General features: G+C 42.4%; 1 protein-coding gene across 2 annotated transcripts; it reads right to left on the bottom strand.

Moving 5' to 3' along the window:
* Positions 1 to 1,943: 1,943 nt before the first annotated feature.
* COQ2 (coenzyme Q2, polyprenyltransferase) lies at positions 1,944 to 24,993 on the bottom strand. Of its 2 annotated transcripts, none has more exons than XM_050945199.1 (7): positions 24,720 to 24,993; positions 21,899 to 22,065; positions 19,551 to 19,672; positions 19,202 to 19,287; positions 16,730 to 16,863; positions 16,015 to 16,203; positions 1,944 to 2,052 (listed from the first exon to the last, which is right to left on the bottom strand). In XM_050945199.1, the coding sequence occupies exons 1-7, from the start codon at positions 24,985 to 24,987 to the stop codon at positions 2,038 to 2,040; spliced, it is 981 nt and encodes a 326-aa protein (XP_050801156.1). In that variant the 5' UTR covers positions 24,988 to 24,993; the 3' UTR covers positions 1,944 to 2,037. The 2 variants fall into 2 exon arrangements, with proteins under 2 accessions (XP_050801156.1, XP_050801155.1); XM_050945198.1 differs by lacking the exon at positions 1,944 to 2,052 and adding an exon at positions 13,215 to 13,757.
* Between the last annotated feature and the right edge of the window lie 1,727 nt (positions 24,994 to 26,720).

Here is a 26,720-nt window from a genome sequence, read left to right on the forward strand (position 1 = left end):
GGTAAAATCATTGCAGATAAAACCTAAGAATAAGTATGCTTGCTTCGAAGGAGCTGTGTAGTAACTTACACAGTGGGCAATTACAGCTGTTCACAGTCCCTAGAGAGAAAGTGAAGTGCAGACGCAGGCCAGTTAGGTAGTCTGGATTGCTGGGGATGTCCCCTGCCTACATTGTGACTGTGCAGCATGGAAATACCCCAGTCAGGAAGGAGAGAGACATATGTCTCCACCTAAGAGATGACAGCTGGAGAATGGGAAGCTTAAGAGTGGGTGTCCTTGATGGCCATAGAGGGGGAACACAGGTGCAGTTGCCATGAACTGTGACACTAATGTTATGGCCATAATTCTATCCTTCCCAGGTCCCTTCATGTCATTCCTCCCCTCATTGGTGATCCCATGTTCTTTTGAGCATGGGATAAATACAGGATTAGATAGTAACTAACAGGGATTCTGTATCTTGTCCGGTAGAGAGTCCTCATGGCAACGCTTCCGCCACAACAGCAGCATTCATCCATATCTTTTGCAACTTTACATCCAAGACAACAGAAACAGAATGTTCCACATGCACCTGCATAAAGACAAAACAACAAATGGATATTCTCCCCACCATTTATGCAGTCAGTTAACTTTCACCACCACTTTTAGGAGAGGCATAGAAGTGCCTAGACAAAGAGAAGGAGAAAGTCAGGCACGTGCCAATAAGCCTGCGCAAATGAAGGTGAGATCTTTGAAAGACCTCAGCAATGATGTCACATAAAACCATTACCTCAGCTGCAGCTCTCCCCCCGATAACCAATTAAGTAGCTGTACATGACATCACTATTCAGGTCCTCCAAGGAATGGAAAGACAGGATCTGATATCTCATAATGAACTTTAGAGAGCAAAACAAATAGCCGATATTTGAGTTTCACACCATTATGTCTGATTGGAACACCAGCTGGTTTTGTTAGTATATAGTGCAGACTTGGTTTGTGTTTAGTTCATGTAGATCTTTGGTAAATATTTTGATTCAACAATAAACCCTGATGTGTGTGTAGGGCTGTTCCTCAGAAAAACAAAAGACTCATTTCAGAACAGCGGTAGCAAGTAAATGTAATCGTAAATAAAAAAATATAGCTGTCATGTGGTCTGAAGGTTTAGTGTGAAGGTCCCTCTTTAAAACAAGAATACCAGGTGTGGAGTTCTTCTTTAACATAAGTAGTAGAGGTCTATAGTTTGGAATTGAAAGACCAAAGTTTTAGTCCCACCTGTGTGTTTGATATTGAGTAGTTGTGTCTGTTGTCTGCACAGTATAGATTTATTACCAGCTGGTACCAGCCCATTAGCTCTGTGACCCTCCGTTGTCTGCCTGGGGCAGAAGTACCAGCACTCGCTCTGTGTATGTCAGGGGTCGGCAACCTTTCAGCAGCGGTGTGCTGAGTCCTCATTTATTCACTCTAATTTAAGGTCTCCTGTGCCAGTAATACATTTTAACTTTTTTTAGAAGGTCTCCTTCTATGATATATAACTAAACTATTGCTGTATGTAAAGTAAATAAGGTTTCAAAATGTTTAAGAAGCTCCATTTAAAATTAAATTAAAATGCAGAGCCTCCCGGATCAGGACCCGGGCAGTGTGAATGCCACTAAAAATCAGCTCGTATGCCAAAGGCGGCACGCATGCCATAGGTTGCCTACCCCTGGTGTATGTGAATGAATGGGTGAGTGATCTTGCCATCTAGTGGCTGGCTCACAGTATGTATGTGGGACCACTCACTATAAGCCATTCTTTTGTAATTTAAATAATAGACAACTATTCCACCACCCTCATTTAAAAGTCACTCCCATTAATGAACAGAGATATAACATTAATCCAAAACTCAAGACACCACAAGCCAAAACAAAAGTCAGATATTCACATTCACTTACAGACTTTACAGTCACTGCAGCAGTCAAATGTTTCTGTTTGCCAGGAATTACGTGCAACAGAAGCAATGCCAAACTGGGGCTGTCTCGTAACAACAGGGGACGAGGTCATTTCTAGTTTCACTAAATCAGTTTAGAAGTTTACAGCCTGGAAGGAAAAATAAAAGGAATGTGTTAAAAAGCTCTGTTAGTGATTAGCAGGCTGCGCAGTCAGGATATCTCGTCATTGTGGGGATGCAATTAGGGGAATGTTACTCACATTGCTTTGTGAAATGGTACTATGTTTCTCACTTCATTAGAAACAATGCTATAAAGCCTGGATAGTTTTGGTGGACATCTTAGGCCAAATTTTAGTCAATGGGATTAGACCAGTTTCTTCAGACCAGGTGATTAATGGGTGACATTTCAATCTAAAAGCATATTTTCCCCAACATCACATTGAGGCATAGTTCATTCCCGATTCAAAGGAAAGGATGCCACTAACTAAATGGCCAACATATTTTTCCAGCAACATCTAACAGTTCCTTGGTCATCTCCAAGTGACTTCAGGCCTACGTTGATCCTACTTAGCTTGTGTGATCTGAGACCATCACAACCCAAAATACTACAGATATCATTGCAGAAACAGAAATCTCTCTCAAAGACAGAGATTAGCCCTCAAGTCAGAATTTTCTTGCTCCTGCTGACACTTAGCCAAACATTCAGATTGCACACAGTCCTTTACTCTGGCAAATTCCCTTTGACTTCAGTGATTGTTTGCCTAAATCAGGAATGATTCTGGCAGATAACAGCGTATAGTATTGTACATATGTAGAATATGTATTGTACCTATTATAAATGCACATAGTAAAGGCACACCAACTTAACAAATCACCTAACTCCGAAAATGTTGCAGCTACTACATGGTGACAATTACGTGTCACAGTAGTAGCTGAGTAACACCTAAGATTACTGTCAATGAAAGATTAAACAAAACATTTTTCTGATTTTTCAGTTTGCTCACTTGGTACATTTAACTGTAGTTGGTTTAACTGTTTCCCCTGTACAGTCAGTGACTCGCTTTCCCTTGGTTTTTGTGTGTGTCTTTCACTCAGTAACATGGGGGAGGAGCACACGTTTAAGCAATAAGAAAAACCAATTGACTGTAAAACAACAAAAAGTAGTGAGGGCTCTGAAACAGGCACTGGATCGGAAACAACATTCAATTAATTTTGTAAAATCAGCTAGTTTTATAGTTGGTGTCCCTTTAGTACATCTGGATTTTATTTGACATCATATCAAAATACATAATTTTCTTAGTATGTTTGAGCACTTATTAATGGCTTTTCACAAAGGAAAAAATGGTTACGCTCCTTCTCATAACTGCTGTTCTTCAAGAAGTGTTGCATATGTCCATTACACTGTATGTCCATTACACCATAGGTGTGTGCATGTCATGTGCACTGGTGCTGGAGAGTGTTTTCCCGGCTCGTATCTATAGGGGAGGTCCCACCCACAACCGAACTCCCTCCCAGTGCTTCAAAGTGAGGGTATAAAGGGCAGAGCCATTCAGCCCCTTCCTCCTTCCCTCAGTTCCTTTGCACCAGAATGCCAGTGGTAGACTCTGGTGCCAGGGAAGGAGGATGGATTGTGTAATGAACACATGCAACACAACTCTTGTTCTTCGAGATGAGAAGGCGAGTAACCATCTTTTCTTCTTTGAGTGCTTGCATGTGTCCACTACATCAGGTGACTCTCAAACTATTACCACAGGACATGGGGCATGGAGTCTCAACAGAAGATGGACTGCAAGACCGCCTTTGTATGTTTGTGTCCTCTCTTGATGCACCAGGCAGCGTGTGATGTCTGGTGAAAGTACGAACGGAAGACACCATTGCTGCTCTACACAGGTCCATAATTGGGATGTGTGCCTAGAATGCTGCTGAGGTCAAATGAGCTCTGATCGAGTGCACTGTGAGTGTTGCAGGCAGTCCAGCTCCTTTGGCATCACAGAAGATTGTAATGCAGCTGGTGATCCATTTCTAGAACCTCTGAATCATAATCTGATGGCCTCTCATATGTTCTGCATATGAGACAAAGGCTCAGAAGTAACCTGAAAAGACTTTGTTCTATCTAGGTAAAATGTCCAAACTTGCTAAACATCCAAGGTGTGGAGCCTCCACATGTCCTTGTGCATATGCAGCTTCAGAAAGAAAATTGGCAAGTAAATAGAGTGATTTAAGCGGAAATCAGATACCACCATTAAGAGGAACCTGCCATGTTGTCTCAGCTGAGCCTTGTCTTTATAGAACACTGTACTGGTGGATCTGTGACCAATGCGTTTGCCTCTCCCACCCTCAAGGCGGAGGTGATGGCCACTAGGAAGTCCATCTTTGCTGACAGGTATAGAAACCAGCACGATGTTAAGAGTTTAAAAGGAGGTCCATTAGTGCAGACAACACCAGATTCAAATCCCAGGAAGGCTCTGGTCTCTGATAGATGGTTTCTGCCGATCAGAAACCTGGTCATGACTGGAAACAGTCTTACCATTTACACAAAGGTGAAATGCCAAGATGGCTGCCAGATGTACCAAACAGAACTGAGGGCTAGACCTGACTCCTTAAGGATAGTTGAGAATTGATCGAATCTTTGAGTTGGGGATGCACTGTGGGAAGCTGCCCACATGGAAAAACATTTCCAGTTTTACTAAGCTAAGTAGCTCATGTGGATGGCTTCCTGATATTAAGGAGCACATTCTGGACTGCTGCAGAGCAATGTGCTTCCTCTCTGTTCAACCACTGATGACCTATGCCATAAGGTGCAGTGCTTGCAGATTCAGGTGCAGCACCTGGCCATGATTCTGTATCAGTAGGACTCTGGTTACTGGTAATAGTAAACGCTCGAGAGTGGACAGTTTGCAAAGGTCCAAATGTGACCCAAGATGAATACCATGTCTGTCTTGGCCAGAATGGAGCAATAAGGAACATTCTATCCTGAGCTTGAAAAGGACCCTCGGAATCAGGAACACTGGTGGGTGTGTACATAGAAGCTCTTTGTTCCACTGAAACAGGACAACATCTGATATTGATTGTGGGCCTTGGAACAGAAACAGGGACCTTTCCTGTTCTGTCACATCGTAAACAGATCTGTGGATGGGAACCATCCCTCTCATATCAAACAGCCAAGCTAGATCATTCACGTTGAGAGACCACTTATAGTCCAAACTGAAGGACTTGCTCTGATGATCCACCAGGCCATTTTGAAGCCCCAGCAGGTGTGATGGCTTGAGAGTGCCTAAGCTCCAAATGCACCCATTCCATAGCTTGACATTCTCCTGTCCAACCTGGCACCCCACTGTTTGTTCACATAAACCAGGACTGTGAGACTGTCCGTGAGCACCTGGATATGTGAATGTGAGGCAAGAACTGTCAACGCACAAAATATTTCACATAATTCAAGAACATTTATATGCGATGTGGCCTCATGGGTTGTCCATGTTCTTGAGCCTGAAGATCACCAAATGTACTCCCTACCCATAGCTGAGGCATCCATTTACCAGTTATGATAGGGAGGGAGAGAAAGTGGGACTCCCCCGTACAGATGTTCTTGTCTCATCCACCATGTCAGAGATGACAGTATCCCGTCCCGGATGTACACCTTCTTGTCTAGGTGATGAATATGAGAGTGATAAACTGATTTGAGCCATAGTTGCAAAGGAGGCACGAGGAGTGACACATGTACATGCTGTCATATGACTCAAGTCTGAGAGAACTCCTCACAGTGGTCTGGGAATGGCTCATGAGCGGGGTTGCACAGTGATCTCATAGTGTGTGAAATCTGGAAAGATGCAGGGAAGGCCTGGCCAAGGCTGAATCCAGGATGCCCCCAATTAATTCCATCCCTTGCAGAGCCCCTAAGGTCGATTTTTCTTTGTTCTGTTTTAGGCCCCAGATGTTGAACAGACAGCGTTTGGCGTATGTAGCAACTATGAACCAACCAGCCATCCAGGTGAGGATACATGTGGATGTCTCCTTTGTGAAGGTAGGCTGCCACTATAGCCATGCACTTGGTAAAAACTTTAGGTGCTGATGATAGACTGAAGGGCAAAACGGTGAACTGGTAATGGTTGTCTTCTATGATATACCTCAGAATTCTCCTGAGGCCAGGATGGATCACTACATTGAAATAGGTATCCTGTAAATCAAAGGCAGCATACCAGTCTCCCAGATCCACGGAAGAGATCATCATAGTCAGGGATATGACATGGAACTTTATCTTCTTGGTGTATTTGTTCAGATTCCAAACATCCAGTATGGGCCTGAACACTCCTCTGGCTTTGCATATTAGGAAATATCAGGAACAAACTCCCCTGCACTGATGAAGAAGGGGTACCTCTTCTATCACTCTCAAAGAACATAGGAGTCTGCACCTCTTGCCTCAGCACGGACTCATGAGATGGGTCTCTGAAGCACAGTTGCCAACTTTCAGGAGGTAAATTAGCACCCTGACTTTCACAATAAAGCCAAAAATCAAGCTAATCCCATTTCAAAACAAGCCAATCCCTAAGAACCCCAACACTCTATGTGACTAGATACCCCTGCATGCAGTCTGGGACTGTGGTGGGCCTGCTGTGCACCTCTGACTCTCCCCCCCTTGCCCCTGCTTGCTGGGAGCTGATCAAACAAAAGAAGCAACAAGCCAAAAAGTAACTCACAGGCCAATTAAGCCAAAAACAAGCCTAATTTCTGTGTTTTTTTCGTGGGTTTGGCATGTCTGCCCTGAAGAGGAATTGGGTACGAGCACGGGGGTGGGATAAAGAGGAGTCTGGAGAGTATATCCCAATTCCATCAGGACTAGCATCCACTTGTCCAATGTAGAAAATGGGACAATCTGTTCCGGAAAGGTGGAAAAAGCCAAGTGAGATCTGGGTTGAATAATGCGCTGTTCTCAACGTTGAAGTCAAAATGACTGCTCTGAGGTCTGTGGCTGCTGGAACGAAGAAACTGAGGAAGTAGAAGGCACTGGCTTCCTCCTGATGGGCCTTTATCTCCTCTTGGCCAGATCAGGCTGGCAGAAGGGGTAGTACTGCTGCCTGGACTAACATTGAGGGTGATGTTTTGTCCTCTTCGTTGCTGGTGTATAAAGGCCCAGAGACTTCAACACCACTCTTGAATCTCTTAGCGTGTGTAACGCCTCCTCTGTTTTAGACACAAATAGAGCACAGGCCTCAGAAGGTAGGTCCTCAATTGTTGCACTGCCCCAGGAATCCCAGAGGACTGCACCCAGGATGATCTGTGTGTAGTCACTGCCGTCATCATGGCCCTGGCTGCAGAATCTGCCATGTCTAAATAAACCTGCAGAGCGGATTGAGATGTGAGGCATCCCTCAGAGACTAGAGACAAGAATTGCTCTCCAGTGTCCTCTGGAAGCTTGCCAGCAACGGAGCTCTTGCCTCCAGGCCCAGCCTTAGGGAAAATGGTGCTCTAGACAAACGTGTATATTGGCGCTCTTTCTTTGAGTTAAGTACAGATACACTACACAGTGCTGTCATACACCTTGAGTTTACCAGAGAAGCTTTTCAGTTACACTAAGGACTGGGTACACCTACAGCAGAGACCATTGCAAACAGCACAAGCAGCCTGTATGCTCAGCAAAGGCTCTTTGCAGCACCTGAGCCTCTGGTACTCTGCCATTACTAATACTATACACATCTCGGTCAGGGCCGGCTCCAGCTTTTTTCCAGCCCCAAGCAGCGGGAAAAACAAAAAACAAACAAAAAAAGGCCGCGATCGGTGGCAGGTCCTTCCCTCCAAGAGGGACTGAGGGACCCGCCGCCGAATTGCCACCAAAGACCCGTACATGCCGCCCCTTTCCATTGGCCACCCCAAGCACCTGCTTCCTGTGCTGGTGCCTGGAGCTGGCCCTGATCTCGGTGACCGAACAAGATTGCAGGTGACAAGATCATTGCATCTTTCAAGAGGGAAGAAAATAGGTGAAAGGAGAATAGAGCATCCTGAAAACTGCAAGCAACATATGCCTTCTCTTAAAACATGGATAATTCCAAAGCACATAGGATAGAAGTTTCCTTGAATTCTTCTGAAATCTGTTTCAAAATCCCAATACTATTAGTAAGATGTACTTTGTCTCCATTGGTCATTTTGAAATATATGCAGCCAAATTTAAACTGTAGCAAAGTTTATTTTTCAGTAAAATCAGCTTTGATCTTTCTGGGAAATATCAATTTCAATATATTTGTAAAATCTGAACAGTGGCAGGCAAAAAAAAAAAAAAAACCAAAACCACCACCAAACAAAAATGAGTTTCTGCTTTTCAGCTTAGGTGCATAATTTTGTCAAATGCCCACTAATAGGGTTGACAGCATATTTCATTTACCTTTAATTGGTTTGTTGAGCAGAAAACTAAACAATTTTCACTTTTTACTAACTTCCCTTCCCAGAAATAACCAACTCAGCAGCTAACAGCTTTCGCAAGTTGAATACATTGAACTCTGCCAAATTCTCTGTCAAACTAAACAAAGAAATATCCACATACCACTTGCAGAGCAGCCTTGAAGAGATCGAGAGATTGCTTTTCTTGGTCCAACTTCAACCAAGTCCCTTATATATATATATATCCATATGCTACACAAATTGCAACATGTAAATTAACCAGGCGGCATTCCAAAATTGCTATTGGCTATCTGTCATCAAGGAATTTAATTACAGGATATCACAAATTGACCTGAAAAGATATTTCGTAAGAACAGTCATCTGTTTTTCCATCACAAAATGACGTATGTTAGAGACAAAAGAAATACATTATGCAATACCAAGGGTGAGATTTAATCTTGCAAAATTCGGAATTGAAATCTTTGTTCACATGGTAACTCAAGTCCCTTGTTACATTTTGAATATAAGTTGTCAATCTTGTATATCAGGGTGGCCAACCTGTGGCTCCGGAGCCACATGCGGCTCTTCAGAAGTTAAATATGCGGCTCCTTGTGTAGGGACCTACTCTGGGGCTGCAGCTACAGGCGCCAACTTTTCAATGTGCCGGGGGGTGTGTGTGCTCACTGCTCAACCCCAGGCTCTGCTACGGGCCCTGCCCCTACTCCATCCCTTTGTGCCCCCTCCCGAAGCCTACTGTGCCCTCACTCCTCCCCCTCCACCCCAGAGCCTCCTGCACACCACGAAACAGTTGATTGGGAGGGAGGGGGAGGCGCTGATCAGTGGGGCTGCCGGTGGGTGGGAAGTAATGGGAGTAGGGTGGGGGAGCTGATGAGGGGCTGCTGTGGCTCTTTGGCAATGTACATTGGTAAATTCTGGCTCCTTCTCAGGCTCTGGTTGGCCACCCCCATTGTATAAACACAAACACACACACACACACACACACACACACACACACACACTAATATGTGGTTGAGTTACAGTTATTACAGAAAACTAAATTTAAAATGTCCTGAGATTGGTATGATTAAAACCATTGTGAAAAATTGGCTTTTTAATTAAAAAAATAAGCAAGGGGTAAAAAATAAATATGTTCCAACAGAGAAAGCACGAAAGAAAATGAATTGGAGAAAGAAAGGGAGAACAGAAGAAATGAGCACATAAACATAAAATGATATGGGTAAACATTTTGACATAAGTGGACTGATTCTTTTACCATCAGTTTTATACTGGTTTGACTCTACAGCCTGCAGTGAATATTACTTCCAATTTACACAACTACAAGTCAGTTGAGAACTGGGGCCATAACGCTTACCATAAGTACACATTTGTGACTAAAACAAAAATTGAGATTTCTGTAATAATAGTTACAGTTAAAAAAAAAAAAATAAAGACCAGTGCACTTCAAACTGTTTGTTTACTGTTTTAACATGTCTAGCTCCAGAGCTGCTACACTGTGTAATTTGAAATTCTGCCACGGAAGACCAAGATTTGGATTTTCCAATGCTCCTACATGACTTGCAGTAACACCAGTCCAACTGAAAGTCAATGGAACGTGTTAGAAAGGTCAGAAAGAGGTTCTGGGGCATTAATTCAGCCCTCGTGGAAGATTTCTGACACATACACACACACTATTCCTAATCCTTGAATACCTTATATACTAGTCTACTGAGACCTAAGACATCTACAATCTCTGGCTGTACAAGGTTTACGTGGTCTAGGGGGGCCTTCAATAGTCTCCATACCAAGGATGAACTTCAGACAGTTCAGCCACTGGTGCTCTGCTCTTTATACCAGGGTATCTACATTCCACGCTTACAGGCTCATCATCTAGGAGATCAAGGAGATTTGTAGAAGCAAAACCATGAACTTCAAGGAACTTGAGATTCTTGCCTCCACACCCCCCGCACCATTACATAGAGATTAGATGGGGACAGAACAGTTGAAGCTGACCTTTAGGGTAACTGGGATCTGGTTTGCAAAAATGTATACAAATGTTCTCTTCCATACTTTTCATTAAGTCTCTCTCCCCCACCCTCAAGCCTTCTCCTTTTGAAGACTGCTTTGAAAACAAAGTATTTAAAATTTTAAATCAGCAGGGCTGAAAGCTATCACAGCTTTTCCCTAGAGATCACTGGTTATCTGTGCCAGTGCTGGCCTTTCAGGTTTGAGAGTCCACTCACACACAGCGCTGTACCCTAAACACCTAAGCTGCATCTCATTACTGGCAAAAGGTACAGGATTAAAATCAAGCAGTAATGTCAAGCTCTCATACCAAATATAACTGAAGATACTACTTCAGAACTCCAAATATGGGGTGGGGATTATACGCATTACAGGGAGAAGTTAATGCACAAAAATCCAACTTTAGGAAAAGAGGGAATGTTTTGGATGGATCTATCCACTTAAAAAACCCTACCCAGCTGGTTTGAAGATGCAGTTTCAAGGATCTTGAACACCTTCAAGCCACTCATCCAGGGTAGACCGTTGTATTTAAAACAATCCTGAGACTACACTGACATTGCCAAATACTTCATTTTGGGTTTGCCTACCATTCTTCGTATGTGACAGGGTGTGGTCTGTCTTCTTAAGCCACTATTCAGATTTGGTTTTGTTTTCCTTAAGGATTCAGGTCACTCTCCTGTTCGGAGTTTCCTTGTTCGGTGTGGCATTGGTGTGAGTGAAATGGATCGGAATGAAGTGCGACAGGTACAGGCTTCTTGTTTCTTCCTTCTATTAGCTGCAACATCTTTCTTTTCTTCTCAGAGAGCCAATAAAAATCAAATAGGCAAACGCATGCACCTATGGACAAGTTATACTGATAATTACTAATGATTTGGAGACTCAGATGCAACATGTTAATAACTGAGAATCTGGAACATGGTAAACTATTTTTTTAAAAGGCCAGAATCCTCAATAGAATAGAGGCTACCAGAAAGCACTGGTCTAGATTTGGCTAGTAAGCTAACAGTTTTAAACTGGTACTGATAAACAAACTGGGGTTGTGTATTTTGTTTTGTCCTCACCCCGCCCCCCACCAGATGAGGATGACAAATGAAATTATCCACCCACCTCCAGAATATCAGGGGGAGGGAAGGTTGTTTGTATTTTAAGGAAAGAACAAACCAGCTGAGCCACTCTAACTGTGCTATTACCTTAATATTCTTTTAATAGTTTTGTCTCCCTCGTCACCCCACCCTTTTTTTTTTTTTTTTTTTTTTTTTTGGATAACATGGGAGCAAGAGGGAACCAATAGTTCTAAGGAAGCTAAAAGTTAACATGGCTTTTTCTCTCTCCTTACTGGTGACCCAGGATCACCAATGACAACACCACAACTTTGAGTAGATGGCTTAAAACCTAAAACCGCAGCTGCCCTTTTATAGAGTCACACAATACCTTAATTAGCAACGGTTAATTTAAAGGCAGATCTAAAGTCTCAAAGTCCCTGGTATCTAGAGCACATACCATTTAATATTTAAAAAAAAGAAACACACAGAACAAATAGAGGACAAGAGAGAATTTACCTAGGTTTAGAAAAAACTTGGCCCAAACATCTAAAAGCCACCAGGAAAAACAAAATTATCATGAGTTGCTAAAATATATGGAAATACTTGGAGTCATGTTATGTAGGACTTGATTGAAAAATGCATCCTTAGAGAGTAAGATTCTTAATTTGTTTACTATTGGCTTAAAATATTTTGTTTGTTCAAAGAGTAAGAGAAAATTACTTTGTTTTGAGAAAAAATAATTAAGAAACGAATTATAAAAGTAAGATGGAAGCCTTATAAAAAATGACAGTCAGGTCTAATCCTGCAATAAACTCAGTGCAAACAATCCATGGACCCATGGGCTAGTGGTTTCAATGGGACTCTATGTGGGGGCAGTGGTTTGCTCACAAGAACTTGGTTGAGGGTGTGGTGCCTTACTTACCAGAACTGTCAGAACTCATTACTTCAGGAAACCACAATTGCTTCTTCTAAAAGAAATGCCAGGGAAACAACTCAGCCATAGGTGTGTCTGCTGTTCCTTATATAGAAACTAACTCCAGAAATTATACAGTACATTCTCTTTACAGAGTTTCATTAGTGAGGGAATGACAGGCTGGCTGAGCAGCTTCACTTGTAAATCACACACTATCGAGGACATTACTGAAAGTCACAATCATTGAACTTACTCCTGTGAGAGGCTGACCACCCTCAACCCTTTGACTTCAATAGAATATTAAAGCACCCAGAACCTTGCAGGACACAGCCCTACATTAAGGGCCAATAAAAGAACTGTTGGACCACCTACTAAATGATGTAATTCATAGTAGAAAAAAACAAAAATACTAAGTAGTTCTCACCTAAGTATTTGTCATCCGATTATTACTTTTACTGTGCTCAAGAGCATGTTAGAGGCTTTACAGAACACAGAGAAAGACAAATCCTTCCGCCGGAAATCTTACAATCTTGAAGGTAATAAACACAAAGGAGTGAAAGTAACACATGATTAGATTTGTAACATCAAACAACTTGAATGGCTATGTATGCTTTTTAATAGTTCTGGGCTATTTTGGATTTGTTTTACTATATACCCATATTCCAAACACTAATTCTTGGCAGCTCAGCTCAGCTCACTTTTTGTAAGCAATGCTGCAGATGTGTTTTCAAAAGGGATTTAAAAAAGGCAAAATATTGAGGCCCATGAATAGACTCCAGCAAAGCATTTCCACCTGGCTTGGAACCATAGCTGACCAATCAGACAGGCAAGTCATTCTTCTACTTATTACCCAGAACCAAAATATAAATGCTTCTAAATGTGGCAGGATAAAAAATGATTTACTGGACATAAATATTTCATGCAAAAAAAAAAAAAACTACTGCAAAAATCAAATCACGAAAACTTCACACAGCAGGTTTTATTTTACATTACAAAATTACTACATTTTCACATGAACCATGACCCTAAGAAACCTACTGAGAGTTTTACAGACTGCCAGGGCAGTAGTCAATATTTTACAAAAGATTCCTTGCAAGAGGGAGGAAAGGGATTTTACAATAAAAGATCACCACAAGCAGCAGAGAAGCTTAGTTGCCAAGATCACTGCTAGTTCAGTCTTTAAAGTGTATTCACAAGGCACACACTAACAATAATTCTGTTTGCTAAAGTATCTTCTTAAAAAACAGACGCTTTGGCCAAATGTTTTAATTAAGCAAAACGAGTAGCAGTTGCGGATAAGGTGCTTTTACCTTTGAATAGTTTTGTTTTTTGTTTTTTTTTTAAATAATGACTAAATATCAGTGTTGACTGCATTCATTTCTTTGGGATCTTTTCTTTTCCATAAATTTCCAGTTACAATCCCTATGAAAAGTAGAAGTCCGATTGTGCGGTTAGAGGTAAACTTCTGCCAACAGTCTTCAGGTTTGTGTATGTCCAAAGTGTAAATCTGTGAAAGTACAGTATAATGTTCTGTTGTTATTATCTATAGTACAAGCATACCAGACACTTCAGAGAAGACAGGTCCCTACCTCAAGGGACTCAAAATGAGCTCCACATAGGCTAGCTTCAGTGCCTGCACTGGATTAGATACAGACACAGAGGTCTGCCTAAACGCACTTGACAAATGGATGAAGATGTATCGAAAAGCTACAGAGAATGAGTAACATGTATGGATACTAAGGACCAGATTTTTAAAGGTATTTAAGCACCAAAAAATACAGACAAAAAGGTGCATAGAGTATTATCTGTACCTTTAAAAACCTAGCTCAAAGATTCAATATAAACACACATGAGAGTTCACAGGAAAAGGGTTCTCAAATTGTCATCCACAGAAAACTCACAGGAGACCTGCAATAGCAGCTGGAAATAAGGATTAGCCAGCCTAGCTGCCTCCACTGGGGAACACTGCTTCTTAAAACAAGTTGCAGTGGGATGTTCAGGGTACAAAACAGGATGACGACAAAGCAACAGAGAAGCAAGTGCAAGACGGGGGCATGTGGGAAAAGAGATGAGAGGGCTTAAATGAATAGCAAAAGACAACTGAAATTAACTTTCTGAAAAAGGTCATAACAGCTACCATATGAAAGACAGCTGAATACCTAATTACCTTCCAAATATAATTTCTGTGTATGCATTTGCATGGGCACAGTGACGAATAATCGGTTTTGTTGTTCTTGATAACTGTTCTATACTCCCCTCCTCACAGAGTCTTATGTTTTCATTCTCAAGTATCCAAGCCTACCTGGTCTGGAGAACAGAAGTTCTCATGCTGTGCCAACTTCCATGTAAGGGAATTCTGGCCATTCAATATTTGCATGATTAGAAAGAGGGAATTTAGTGTTCATGAAAGATGCCAGGCCAGCAGTCAGAGAGAATGAAATCTATCCATAGAGGACAGCACCCGTATCAGCTTCCCCAAATCATCCCAATGTACCTCACAACCCTGATGTGGGGGAGATCATAGATCAGACTGCATGCCAATTATATTAACTACTAACAAGGCTGCAAGCTGGCATATGGACTCTTCTCTATTACCAGGAACTACTTCTACACTTCTCCTACCACTAGTCTACTACTGAGACCACCGGTTCATTTTGTACAGACTACTTACCATCACTACAAGCTAGGTCTGGACATGAACTGATGATTGAATTTAAAAATCAGAAATGTGAGTATATAAAAATGAGTCCCAGCTGTTCATTCTATTGATTAAAGTAAGTTGGATTTTTACTACATTTTACTCATCAGATCACTAAAACCAATATAGGTATGAGACAGTGAACTGGACTGTTTCCTGGCACTTACACAGAATTGTTAACTGAATTACGATTGTAGGATATTTGCAGTTGGTGATAAAGTATGAGACAAAGGGAACCCCGACTGCCTTTCAGATCCCAGACTGAGTTTGTAGGGCTTGCAGTTAGAAAATATGTATTCATTTGTAAGCGGTGCCAATTTCATTGAGTTACTGGGAGACAAACACGTCATTTTTCCATTGCTGTTTTTCAGAGCATAACCCCATTTAAGATTCTGCATCTATTGCCAAGCTACTGGGCCATTTAGTTTTCCCCCCCATTAACCTTTATACACCTTTTAATTTAAGTGAATGATCCTAATGTATAGTAGAACCTCAGAGTAACCAACACCAGAGTTACAAACTGACCAGTCAACCACACACCTCATTTGGAACCAGAAGTACAAAATCAGGCGGCAGCAGCAGAGGAAAAGAAAAAAGCAAATACAGTGCAGTATTAAATGCAAACTACTGAAAAAATAAAGGGGAAGCCACATTTTTCTTCTGCATAATAAAGTTTCAAAGCTGTATTAAGTCAATGTTCAGTTGTAAACTACTGAAAGAACAACCATAACATTTTGTTCAGAGTTACAAATATTTCAGAGTAACAAACAACCTCCATTCCCGAGGTGTTTGAAACTCTGAGGTTCTACGCTATTATGAACCTATTGTCCTCTAAGTCATGCATCCAAATAGCATGGTAATGGCTACAATAAACACATCAGGAGATGAGAAAAGGCTGCTGTATGCTTAGGTGTATAGAGACAGACCTGCCTGCAGCTGTTATTGAAAAGCCTTCTTTTTGCTGCAGCAGTTTGAGACAAGATGGCTGAATATTTTAGGTAAACTGATAGAGGATTTTAAATCTAGAGCTTTCACTTAGAAAAGAAGTACAAAAATCAGATCAAACCTGGTGAGCTAAGTGAGCACCGATGGCAGCCACAGCTGTGTAATAGAGGAAAGTCTGTTCACAGTTTATTCCTGCCACACTCAGACCCATGAGCATTGCAACACTGAAGCCACTGAGCCATTGCCTTGTGTTTTCATTGAACCGTAGTGCTGTTGACTTCACACCAATGACCATGTCATCTCTTTTATCCTAGAATAAAAAAAGGTTATTAGAAAAAATATAATACCCTCAGCAATTCACAAGTTGAGAAGTCATGGGTGAGGAAAGTAGTTTTAGGGATGTAATAGAAAAGGCTTTGCCTTAAGGCCAAGGTTTTTAAGAACAGGTGTCTAATGTTAGGCTCCTAAATCCATTTTTAGGCACTGAAATAAGCAGCCTGGTTTTCAAAACTGCTGAGCACTTGATCACTGCTATTGACTGTGAGGTACTTAGGTATACACGGCACTTTAACAGTAAGCGCTCTACTCAAGAGACATTCATAAACTAATTTACAGAGACAGTACAGTGAGCAGAAAAACATGCGATGATAGGGTAATTAGTAGGGTGAAAACTAGTGGATAAAAGAAACATCTCTTAAAAGCATTTCTATGTTTTAAATCTGCTGATTGCAGTGGGAAGATTAGTAGTGCTATGCAAGTCCAAAGTAGTGAGTTTCATACATAAATACACACATAACTAACAATGAGAAAGTTAACAGTTAATGTTATTACTTCACCTGATGTGCATAGATGGTGTCATATATCAATGTCCACATAACTCCAGAGAAGTACAGTGGCAAACACACCGACCAATCACATGAACCTTTGATCGCAGACCACCCAAGTAAGGCTCCCCAATTAAATGTAAGTCCTGTAAGTAACAGAAATAAGAAAAATATACAGAATTATAGGCTTCTAAAAATGCAAAAGTCAAGAACAATCTAAATTATATATATTTTTTAATCAACATTTGACACTCAAACATCTGTGTGGTTTTTCTATTTTTAATCCCTACACACTTACAGGATGGAGGACTCTCTCCTGGGAAGCAGGGATTCTGAAAGAGGTTCAGGAGTTGTGGGGACACTCAGCTGAACATGAGCTCCCAGTGCAACACAGTAGCCCAAAAGTCTAGTGCAATCCCTGGATGCATAAACAGGGGAAACGAACAGGACTGCGGTGGTTATTTTACCTTTGTATTGGGCTCTGATGTGACCACCGCTAGAGTGCTGTGTCCAGTTGTGGTGCCCACAATTCATAAAGGATGTTGATAAATTGGAGAAGGAGGTCAAAGAAGAGCCACAAGAATGATTAAAGGATTAGAAAACATGCCTTACTGTGACAAGCTAAATAGATCGAGCTCCTTGAGTCTAGCAAAGAGAAGATTAAGGGGCGACTTGCTCACAGTCTAGAGACATAAGGTGGGTGAGGTAATAAATAACTTTTATTGTACCAACTTCTGTTGGTGAAAGAGACAAGCTTCCTAGCTTACAAAGAGCTCTTCTTCAGGTCTGGGAAACTTGCTCAGGGCATCACAGATAAACACACATTGTCCCTCCCACCAACAAAAGCTGCTCCTGTAAAAGCCATCACCTCACCCACCTTGTCTCTCTAATCTCCTGGGACTCAACACAGCTATAACAACATGGATTACAGTTTATAACTACACACATGGGGAACAAGTATTTGATAATAGGCTCTTTGATCTATCAGAGAAAGGTATAATATCCAATGGCTGGAAGCTGATGCAAGACAAATTCAGACTGGAAACAATGGCATAAATTATTAACAGTGAGGGTAATTAACCAATGGAATCATTTATCAAGGGTCATGGTGGATCCTCCCTCATTGGCAATTTTCAAATCAATATTGGATATTTTTCCAGAAGACATTCCCTAGAAATTATTTTGGGGAAGTTGTATGGGCTATGTTATACACAAGGTCAGATTAGATCACCACAATGGTCCATTCTGGTCTTGGAATCTATGAATCCAGAAACACGGAACTCATATATGAGGAAGGGGGAAAAGGGAGGATTATTCTATTCTTTTCTCATGGGAAAAGAAAGGAGTAATATGAGAAAACAGGAGTGCTGATCATAGTAGGAAACACCACGTGTCTCCCTTCTACCAATCCCTGGGTTTCCATGTTCTTTTTGCACCTGCAGCAGAAGGAAAGTGACTAACATTCCAGTCACTGAAATATTTGGTGAGAATGCACTGATGAGGATGCTGGCTAACTGCTACTATTAGGGACAGTAACAGAGAAACCCTATGGTATCTGAAAAGCAGACAGCTGAGCTCTTACCAGTACATTGCACTGTGCAATGTTTTATGTTTTCTTTTCACTTTTTTTCTTCTCTTTTAAAATTTCAGAAGAGTGCAGTGGAGTGTTCAAACAAGAAGAAAAACAACCAATGATAAACCACATGAATTGTTATAAAAACTTAAATGTATATCACATTGGGTTTGTAACATTCATATACATCTAAGTACCTATAGATTACACAGTATAAATAGTAACACATTCTCTAAATTATATCTGATTTAACACAGACACACACACATTCATCTTGCAAACAGCTGTACATGTGACTAGTTCCAATGAAGTCAGCAGGACTACCCATATATCTCAAGTTAAGCATGTTCTTAAATGTCAGGCCTAAGCTTAATGTTTGTTAACTCTAGAGAACTATTAAAGATGAAAAATGGAAGGAGAACAGAGCAGACACAACAGTTGTGGTTACTAAAGGTGGCAGATATTAAAAATGGTTCCTAAAAGTGGAAAAAATATGGGAAACAAAAATTTAAAGGTAGGATACCAAACTGGGTCAAGCTGGAATACAGTGCAATGCATCTGTTTAGCCCAGTTAATTTAAATGTTTAAGATTGTAATACAGGGTGAAATACATATTTAAGAAAGATTTCCAGAGGCTGGGAGAAAAATGTCCCACATCTCCTACTTGGTACTCAGGTGACAAACGGATTATTTATCAACACCAGAGTGTGGGGAAAGGAGGAACTACATGAGGAAAAGAAACTCCATGTGTTTTACTATCTGTTTAAGAAGTGTAGGACATACCAATGACCTTATCTGCAGTTTCAGGCAACTTCATCTGATATTGAAGTTCAGCTATTAAGATTTTGCCAGAACACTTAAAAAAAAAATTTACTTCTGAAAGAAGGGAAACTAGCGATTTTGAAGCTCACCCAAAACCAATTGCGGCCAATACGTGATTCTCTTCATCAGTGGATAAGTGATCACAAGAGATAGAGAGGCTGCTCCTAGGGCAATACTGTAACGAAATAGGTTCATTAAGAGACTTTATGTGGTTTACTTTAAATAATTCTATTGTACTCTCATTATTCCCTAGTCTAAGAAACAATACTGTAGTATCGGAGGAGTGATGCTGTAGTTAAGACTGAAAGTATTATTTCTTTCTAAAACCACGGATTTGGTTGCTTTCTCAAAAAACTGCCTTGTCTGTTGAAATTCATCATGCTTTGCTTTAGCCTGATAGCGAAATAGTTTAAGAAAAAAAGATCACAGGTACATTACCTATAGTAATTTAGACACAGAAGGACACACAAAGCCAAGCTAAGCTGTCCCCCAAGAAAAACGAAGGACTGAAAAGTTGAGATATCTCCAACAGCTATTGGTCGACTTGCTGTTCTTAAAACCTAAAGAAAGAATAGTTTCAATACTATATCCAATATACTGAGTTAAAATACACATTATAGGCAAAACTCATATCTTAATGCAAAGTAAGGTGGAAAAATTAAGCCCATGAGTCAAGCAATTCAAAAGTTACGGTTCCTACACCAATATTACCTCTACCACATTTTCACATCCTGTATATGGTACATAGTTATGAATAAATATTAAGCCTTCTACTAAAATAGGGAGCATTTTAAAAATGAAAGCAGGCTTATGTGTAATGAGGCTCAATGAGAGATACTGCAGAAAGTTTAGATTTGAATTTTATTATGTGTGCGCTCAGTGCAATATTGAGAAATTAACTTTTTGCACTGAATATCCCTATTTTAAAAGCAATGTTGTTCAAACATTCTAAGTGTTTCTGTACAAAGATGTCTGTAATAGGGTGGAAGATTCTAGGATTATTAAATAGAGTTACACGGCTCCTTCTGTTGACTCATCCTGCATTTAAATACTTAAACTCTACATAAGGATGCTGTATAGTAATTCCTGGTCATACTAACAGATGGATTCAATTAGCTCCAAGCAGGATATAGAAGGCAATGGAACCTCTTTCAAGGGGCAGAGAGGTCAGAAGGAAAAACTCTAGGAGCAACCAAGTTTGGGAAGAAAGTTTAGGCTCAATTTATGTTATCTAAATTAATAAAACCAAACCCCAGGGAAGGAGTACGTTTTCACTTTATACAGAACAGTTGTACTCTGAGAGCCAGGTAAGAATGCCACCTGCTTACAGCGCTTCAAAAAAATTATCATAAAAGTGTTGTTTGTGCACACTTTAACAATACTAAGCTATTTTCCTTTAAGTTTGGCTCGATTTTCTTCTCTCAGTTAAAACTACAATTATGCCAAAGTTAGAAGTTTATAGATCTGCAGTTTAAGTGAGACACAAAAAAATATTTTGGGACCATAGAAAGTATCATCTTCACCTTTATGCAACTCAAAAATGGCTACACCAATTTAGCTCTAACATTCAAGAAAAAAATCACCTGTGGGTAAGACCAAGCAAGGTATGTTTTAGTCAGGAAATCAACAAAATGATCACTAACTAGACATACCACCACTAAAACACCCCCGACCCACTCTTGAAGACAGCTGTCTGAAGTTTTATTTGTAAAATAATTTTCTATATGAATTTTAAACTCCTTACTGTTACATTCGTGTCAATTTCATTTAAATTCATTATTTTGTTGTATTTAGGCCACAATTGTGCAAGTGACTCCATAAGGGAAGCAGCTTTTATTACCAGGAACATAACAGTGTCAAATTATCCAGTCTTCTCTTAAGACTCGTCTACACTGGCACTTTACAGCGCTGCAACTTTCTCCCTCAGGGGTGTGAAAAAACATCCCCTTGAGCGCTGCAAGTTTCAGTGCTATAAAGTGCCAGTGTAGACAGTGCAACAGTGCTGGTAGCTACTCCCCTCATGGAGGTGGATTTTTTACCTCTCTCCCAGCACTATGCTGTGACTGCACAAGCCATGTTAAAGTGCTGTTGCAGCAGCGCCTTAATGTTGCCAGTGAAGATGTGCCCTTAGTGTAAAATTACTGAGGAAACTGCAAGTTGACATTACGAAAAGCTCATTCTTATCTGGGGTACACTACTATAGCCACCAGTTTAATTAAGAGAGTAAAAAATTCACCTTTGACAAAAATTTACACCTGAAAAGTTACAAAATGCAGATAAAGAAATCCCTGATAATTCTTGGGTAAACAACGGCTAGCAAGGTTAAAAGAAGCATGTCAGTTGGTTTTGCTCAGTTTTTAGGAAAACATTACAAGAAGTGGATTTACGTTGATTACGCTGATTACACCGTAACTATATGATGTACCTTATCCTACATACAAATTATCTAGAAAACAAAGAACCACTACTGCATTACTACTTGTGGCTATCTCTTATTCAAAAAAGAAAGTCACCTTTACCATTCAAAGATTAATGGTAAACATCAGATTACTTGTTATTACATTTTACTCAGATTACATCTGAGCCAGGAAGGGGGAGGGGAAGAGAGAGATTACTTGGAAGTAGTCTTTATCAGACAAGCCTGTATTTCTACCCGACAAACAACCAGTTTGTCTTGGTGAAAAACAGAAGAGGGCTTACTTCAATAAAAGGCCAGCAATTTACTTACTCATCAAACATTAAGAGGAGCCTGTCTGTTCTTTTCAAGTCCAAGGGGCTTTCTCTACCTTTTTGTCAAAGTCCCGATCCCACATGTCATTAATTGTACAGCCTGCTCCACGCATCAGGACCGCTCCAGTACCAAACAGTGACAGCATATACCAGTCTGGAAAACAGCCTGGCTCTGCTGCCAAGCTTATACTCCATGTGCACGGCAAATACAACAGCCACGTTCCTAGAAAAGTGAGTTTGAAAGGGATTAGAAAAAGAAATTATAAATGGAATTACTCTTTAGCATGCCATAAAAGGTAAATAAGTATTGAATTACTAATTAAAAACGTTTAAAATTGCAACACCAAAGCTGAGAGATGGCTAAAATGGTTATCTGTGCAAGGCGCTGCAGTTTCACAATTTGATTCTGCTCCTTTACTTTTATTTTTCTTCTTCTTCTTGACTGAAATGTTGACTATAAAGACGCTTTGTCTATTTTCCCAATAGAAACAGAAAACTGAACCATGGAGGGAACGCAGTGTTTGAACAGTAGCTATAAAAATCAGCCATTACAGAGAACGTAAGATGCAACACACACTTGCTAAGTCACTTTGTTCCACATCTCTATCCAAACCAAATATTTAACTACCTTTACAATTATTCACAAGGACATATTCCAAAATGGATTTGTCTCCTGAGTTTATATGAATTGTAAAAAATAGCGAATCTGTAAAAAAATTTTATGTTCCAAATATCACATGACCTGCTGACTAATTGACTGTCTAACCTGAATAAGCAAATTACAATCCCTCTATCAAGAACAGAGGATACTGGATTTCTGTCTTAATATAACAATCTATAAAACAACCCCTCTCCCTCCATTGCCATCCATCCCCATTTCTTTCCCCCTATGACTGGAGGGGTGTTAACGGGCAATTTCACCTTAAAAGGTCCCTTGAAATGTGTTTTAACATCTTAGGCTATGTCTACACTGTGGACCTTACTGTGGCACAGCTGTATGGTCTCCCATGTAGCCATTCTCCTGCCAGCATAATTAAGTCACCCCTATCAAGCTGCAGTAGTTATGTTGGCAGGAGAGTGTCTCCTGCTGACATAACGCTGTTCATGACGCAGGTCATGTGATATTTGGAACATAAAATTTTTTTACAGATTCGCTAGACAATTCATATAAACTCAGGAGACAAATCCATTTTGGAATATGTCCTTGTGAATAATTGTAAAGGTAGTTAAATATTTGGTTTGGATAGAGATGTGGAACAAAGTGACTTAGCAAGTATGTGTTGCATCTTACTTTCTCTGTAATGGCTGATTTTTTATAGCTACAGTTCAAACACTGTGCTCCCTCCATGGTTCAGTTTTCTGTTTTTATTGGGAAAATAGACAAAGAAAATAGAGCTTTTGTTGGTGAAACTTGTGTCTGTTAGGGGTGTTTTTTTACACCCCGACACACACAAGTGCTAGTGTAGATACAGCCTTAGTCTAAACTTGTGAGCAAGTTTCCCAGACCTGAAGAACAGCTCCGTGTAAGGGCAGGTCTACATTACAGACCTATATTGGTATAACTACATTGCTCAAGTGTGTGAAAAATCCACTCCTTCGTGAGCTAGTTATACCTACCGTGTAGTTAGCAGTATGTCAACAAGAGAGCTTCTCCCATCAACATAACTACCACCTCTTGGGGAGGTGGATTAACTACCCTGACAGGAGAGACTTCCACATGACAATCATAGACATAAAATATCCCAGGGCACTATATACAAGTGTAGAGATTTGCCTTGCCGTCCTTGAGAAACATTTTCCTCTCCCATAATTGTACAGTGCTGCTGGGCACCAAACTGTTAGCACCTGATCCTTTGAGTGGTGCTGCACTGGATCACCTGTAAACCAGTTAATCAATCCTTTTGCCCTGAATGATCCTTAAGTGTTTTATATTATTAGACTTTTGTTGCATGAAGTACACCTCTACCTCACTATAACGCTGTCCTCAGGAGCCAAAAAAATCTTACTACGTTGTAGGTGAAACCACGTTATATTGAACTTGCTTTGATCCACTGGAGCACGCAGCCTTGCCCCCCAGAGCGCTGCTTTACTGTGTTATATCCGAATTCGTGTTATATCGCATCATGTTATATCAGAATGGAGATGTATTATTATAACATGATTTTTGTAAAACAAACACTGGAATTTCTTTTGTAAAGAAAAGTGCTCTCAAACTCAAAAGGCAGTTTGTACTTAATGTCTTTTTTGTGGCTCAAACAACAAGGAATTTTAGATTGTGGTAGGATGAAAGGTGGTTTTGAAAGTTGTACACTAAAAAAATGATCAAGGACTGTACAGACTAGACACAGGTATTACTGTAGGTAGTTTGGCTTTGCAGCAGATAGACAATCCAGCAGTCTCTTGGCAGGTGAATGCCGCTCAAATTCATTTTTATAGCAACACGTCACATTTCTATGACCCCTCCCCCCTGAAAGCCCCAGTAATTGCAGCAGCCTTCATGGAGTTTATCCTCACAACATCCCGGTGTGGCAGAGGCACACCACTCCCCGAGGAGAGGGGAACCAGCGCCTGCTATAGAACATACGAACAGCCACATTGGGTCTAGCCCAACATCCTGTGGCCCGATAATGGCCAATGCCAGGTGCGTCAGACGGCATGAATGAGCAGCAATCGTCACTGAGCCACCCGTGTTGTCCAGAGCCAGCTCCTGGCAATCCGGGGCTTGCCACAGCTGCGGACAGCGCTCGGCCCGGCTGTTCAGCACCTTGGATAGCCGGGCCCGCGCGCTAACGCGGAGCAAGGCGCTGAACCGGGGTCCCGCAGGCGGGGGCGGGAGGCGGCTCTCTGCCCCGTCCCGCCAGCCCCGCAGGGACTCACCGATGGGCTTGTCCAGCCTCATGAGCCGCAGGTAGGGCTGCAGCGGGCCGGGGGCCGAGCTCACCAGCCCCGCCGCGGAGAAGCTCAGCGGCCGCCTCCCGCTCCCCGCCTCCCAGCTCAGGCCCCGCGGCCAGCCGGGGCCGCCGTGGGTCGGGACAGCGAGCGCGGTGGCGGGGCGGGCGCACCCGGCGCGGAGGAGGCGGCGGAGGCAGCGGGGCCCGGCAGCAGTTCCAGGGGCCCGGCAGAGCCGCCCCACCACAGCCGCCATGCTGCTCACTTCCGGCGGCGGGGCGCGCGCTGCCTGATGACGTCAGGTGTCGGACGCTCCTTTCCGTCTCTGTCCCGCCGTGAAGTACTGCGCGTGCGCAGCCCTTTCCCTCGCTGCTGCCCGTGTCCGCCCCCTGCCGTTGGGCGCGAAGAAGTTCAGTCACTTCGCCTCAGGCTCCTGAGCCAGCCCCGCGGGGCGCGTGGTGCGGCCCCCTCCCCGCCCCCCGCCTACGGCGGTGCCTCTCACCGTGGCCACGGGCCTGCCCCCCCGCACGTGGTGGGCGGTGAGCGCAAAGCCCTGGCCACGCGATGCCGCATAACGGTTCCCTCCCCCCGGCCTGCCGGGCCAGGCTGCCAGCTGGTCTCAGTGTCTGCACCGCAGTGCCTACGGGAAAGCCCTGCCCTCAGCACGCGTGGGGACTTCGGCCCCTTGGCCAGTTCCTCCCCAGGCCCCTCCAAGCCAGGCCCTGCGTTTGCACAGAGCCGGGGTGCCTGGATGGCGAGAGCTGGCCCTGTAGGGAGAACCCCAGCAATCTAACGTCGCCGTAAGGCCACCCGTGGGCAGCACCGCATTGCTGCTCCCTGTGGGGGAGCTGAGCCGCTATCGCCCGGCTATGCACAATGGCCTTTGTGTCCTTCATCTCCTCTGGATGTTCCCCTGCCATGGCCCTGGAGGATGGACTCATCCTATGAACTTCGCTGGCAAAGCCTATAGCTGTGCCCACCACTCGTTTCCATTTCTCTAGGGCAGGACAACAAGCTTCTCTCAGTTCTGCAGCCACCCCTTCCTTCTCTTATAACTCTGATTCCCAAAAGCCTCCTGGCTACCATTAATCTTTTCAAACCAACAGTCACTTCTTAACCATCTCCCTTCCTCTTGCTAATTAGAGTCACCACTTCAGATGCAAAGCAACTGGCCATTGCCCTGCCTACCACCAGCAGGACCTCCTTTGCCGTCTCTGGTATTCTTGAGCACGCACCAGCCCAATCTTCCTTTTCCCTTCTTAGGTGCCCACCACCTCCCCCAGACTGACCCCTGGCCCATAAGCCCCTACATCCATGCCTTCCCAGGAGCCCCTGCCCCCGCACCCCCAGTCCCAATTGTTTCTTGCTCTGTAATAGCAAGTCTTGGGTCTATTTGTCCTTCCCAATCCCATCTTTCCCATTTCTCAGTGCTGGGAGGAGCAGGAGCCTCAGCCACCATGGTTTAGGCATACTGAGGGACCAGCGCACAGAGCATGACCTGGGTGTGGCACTGGTGGCACTCCCAGACATGTGACGTGTTGTCATAGTATAATTCCCAATTCTGAACCTTAGCGTCCAAAATATGGGTACTAGCATGAATTCCCCTAAGCTTAATTACCAGCTTAGATCCTGTAGTGCTGCCACCAATCAGGACTTAGAGTAGAGTGCCTGATAAACTCTGGTCTCCCCCAAAATCTTCCCAGGGGACCCCAAGACCCAAATTCCTTGAGTCTCACGACAAAGGGGAATAAACCATTTCCCTTCCCCCTCCTTTCTTCCTCCCAGCTCCTTTCTGCCCTGGGTACACTAGGAGATCACCGTGAGTCAAACTCCTTGAATCACCACACAGAGAGGAATGTTACCTCCCCCCCCTCCTCTTTTCCCTTCACCCAGAGGCAATCCAGATTCAAACTCCGTGAATCTAAAACAAAGAGGAAATTCACTTTTCCCTTCTCCCCCCTGCTCTCTTTCCCTTCTCCCCACCAATTC

This window comes from Gopherus flavomarginatus, chromosome 3 (assembly GCF_025201925.1).
Source record: "Gopherus flavomarginatus isolate rGopFla2 chromosome 3, rGopFla2.mat.asm, whole genome shotgun sequence".
NCBI lineage: Eukaryota > Metazoa > Chordata > Testudines > Testudinidae > Gopherus > Gopherus flavomarginatus.

What these genes read in the sequence shown, in the direction of transcription:
- COQ2 (XM_050945198.1), bottom strand. Translation starts at nt 24,987, where the DNA reads ATGGCGGCTGTGGTGGGGCGGCTCTGCCGGGCCCCTGGAACTGCTGCC. An exon ending in GAGGCTGGACAAGCCCATCG is followed by an intron (nt 22,066 to 24,719) that starts GTGAGTCCCTGC and finishes TCACTTTTCTAG; the next exon opens with GAACGTGGCTGTTGTATTTG. An exon ending in GTGCTCACTTAGCTCACCAG is followed by an intron (nt 13,758 to 16,014) that starts GTTTGATCTGAT and finishes GTACTTTCACAG; the next exon opens with ATTTACACTTTGGACATACA.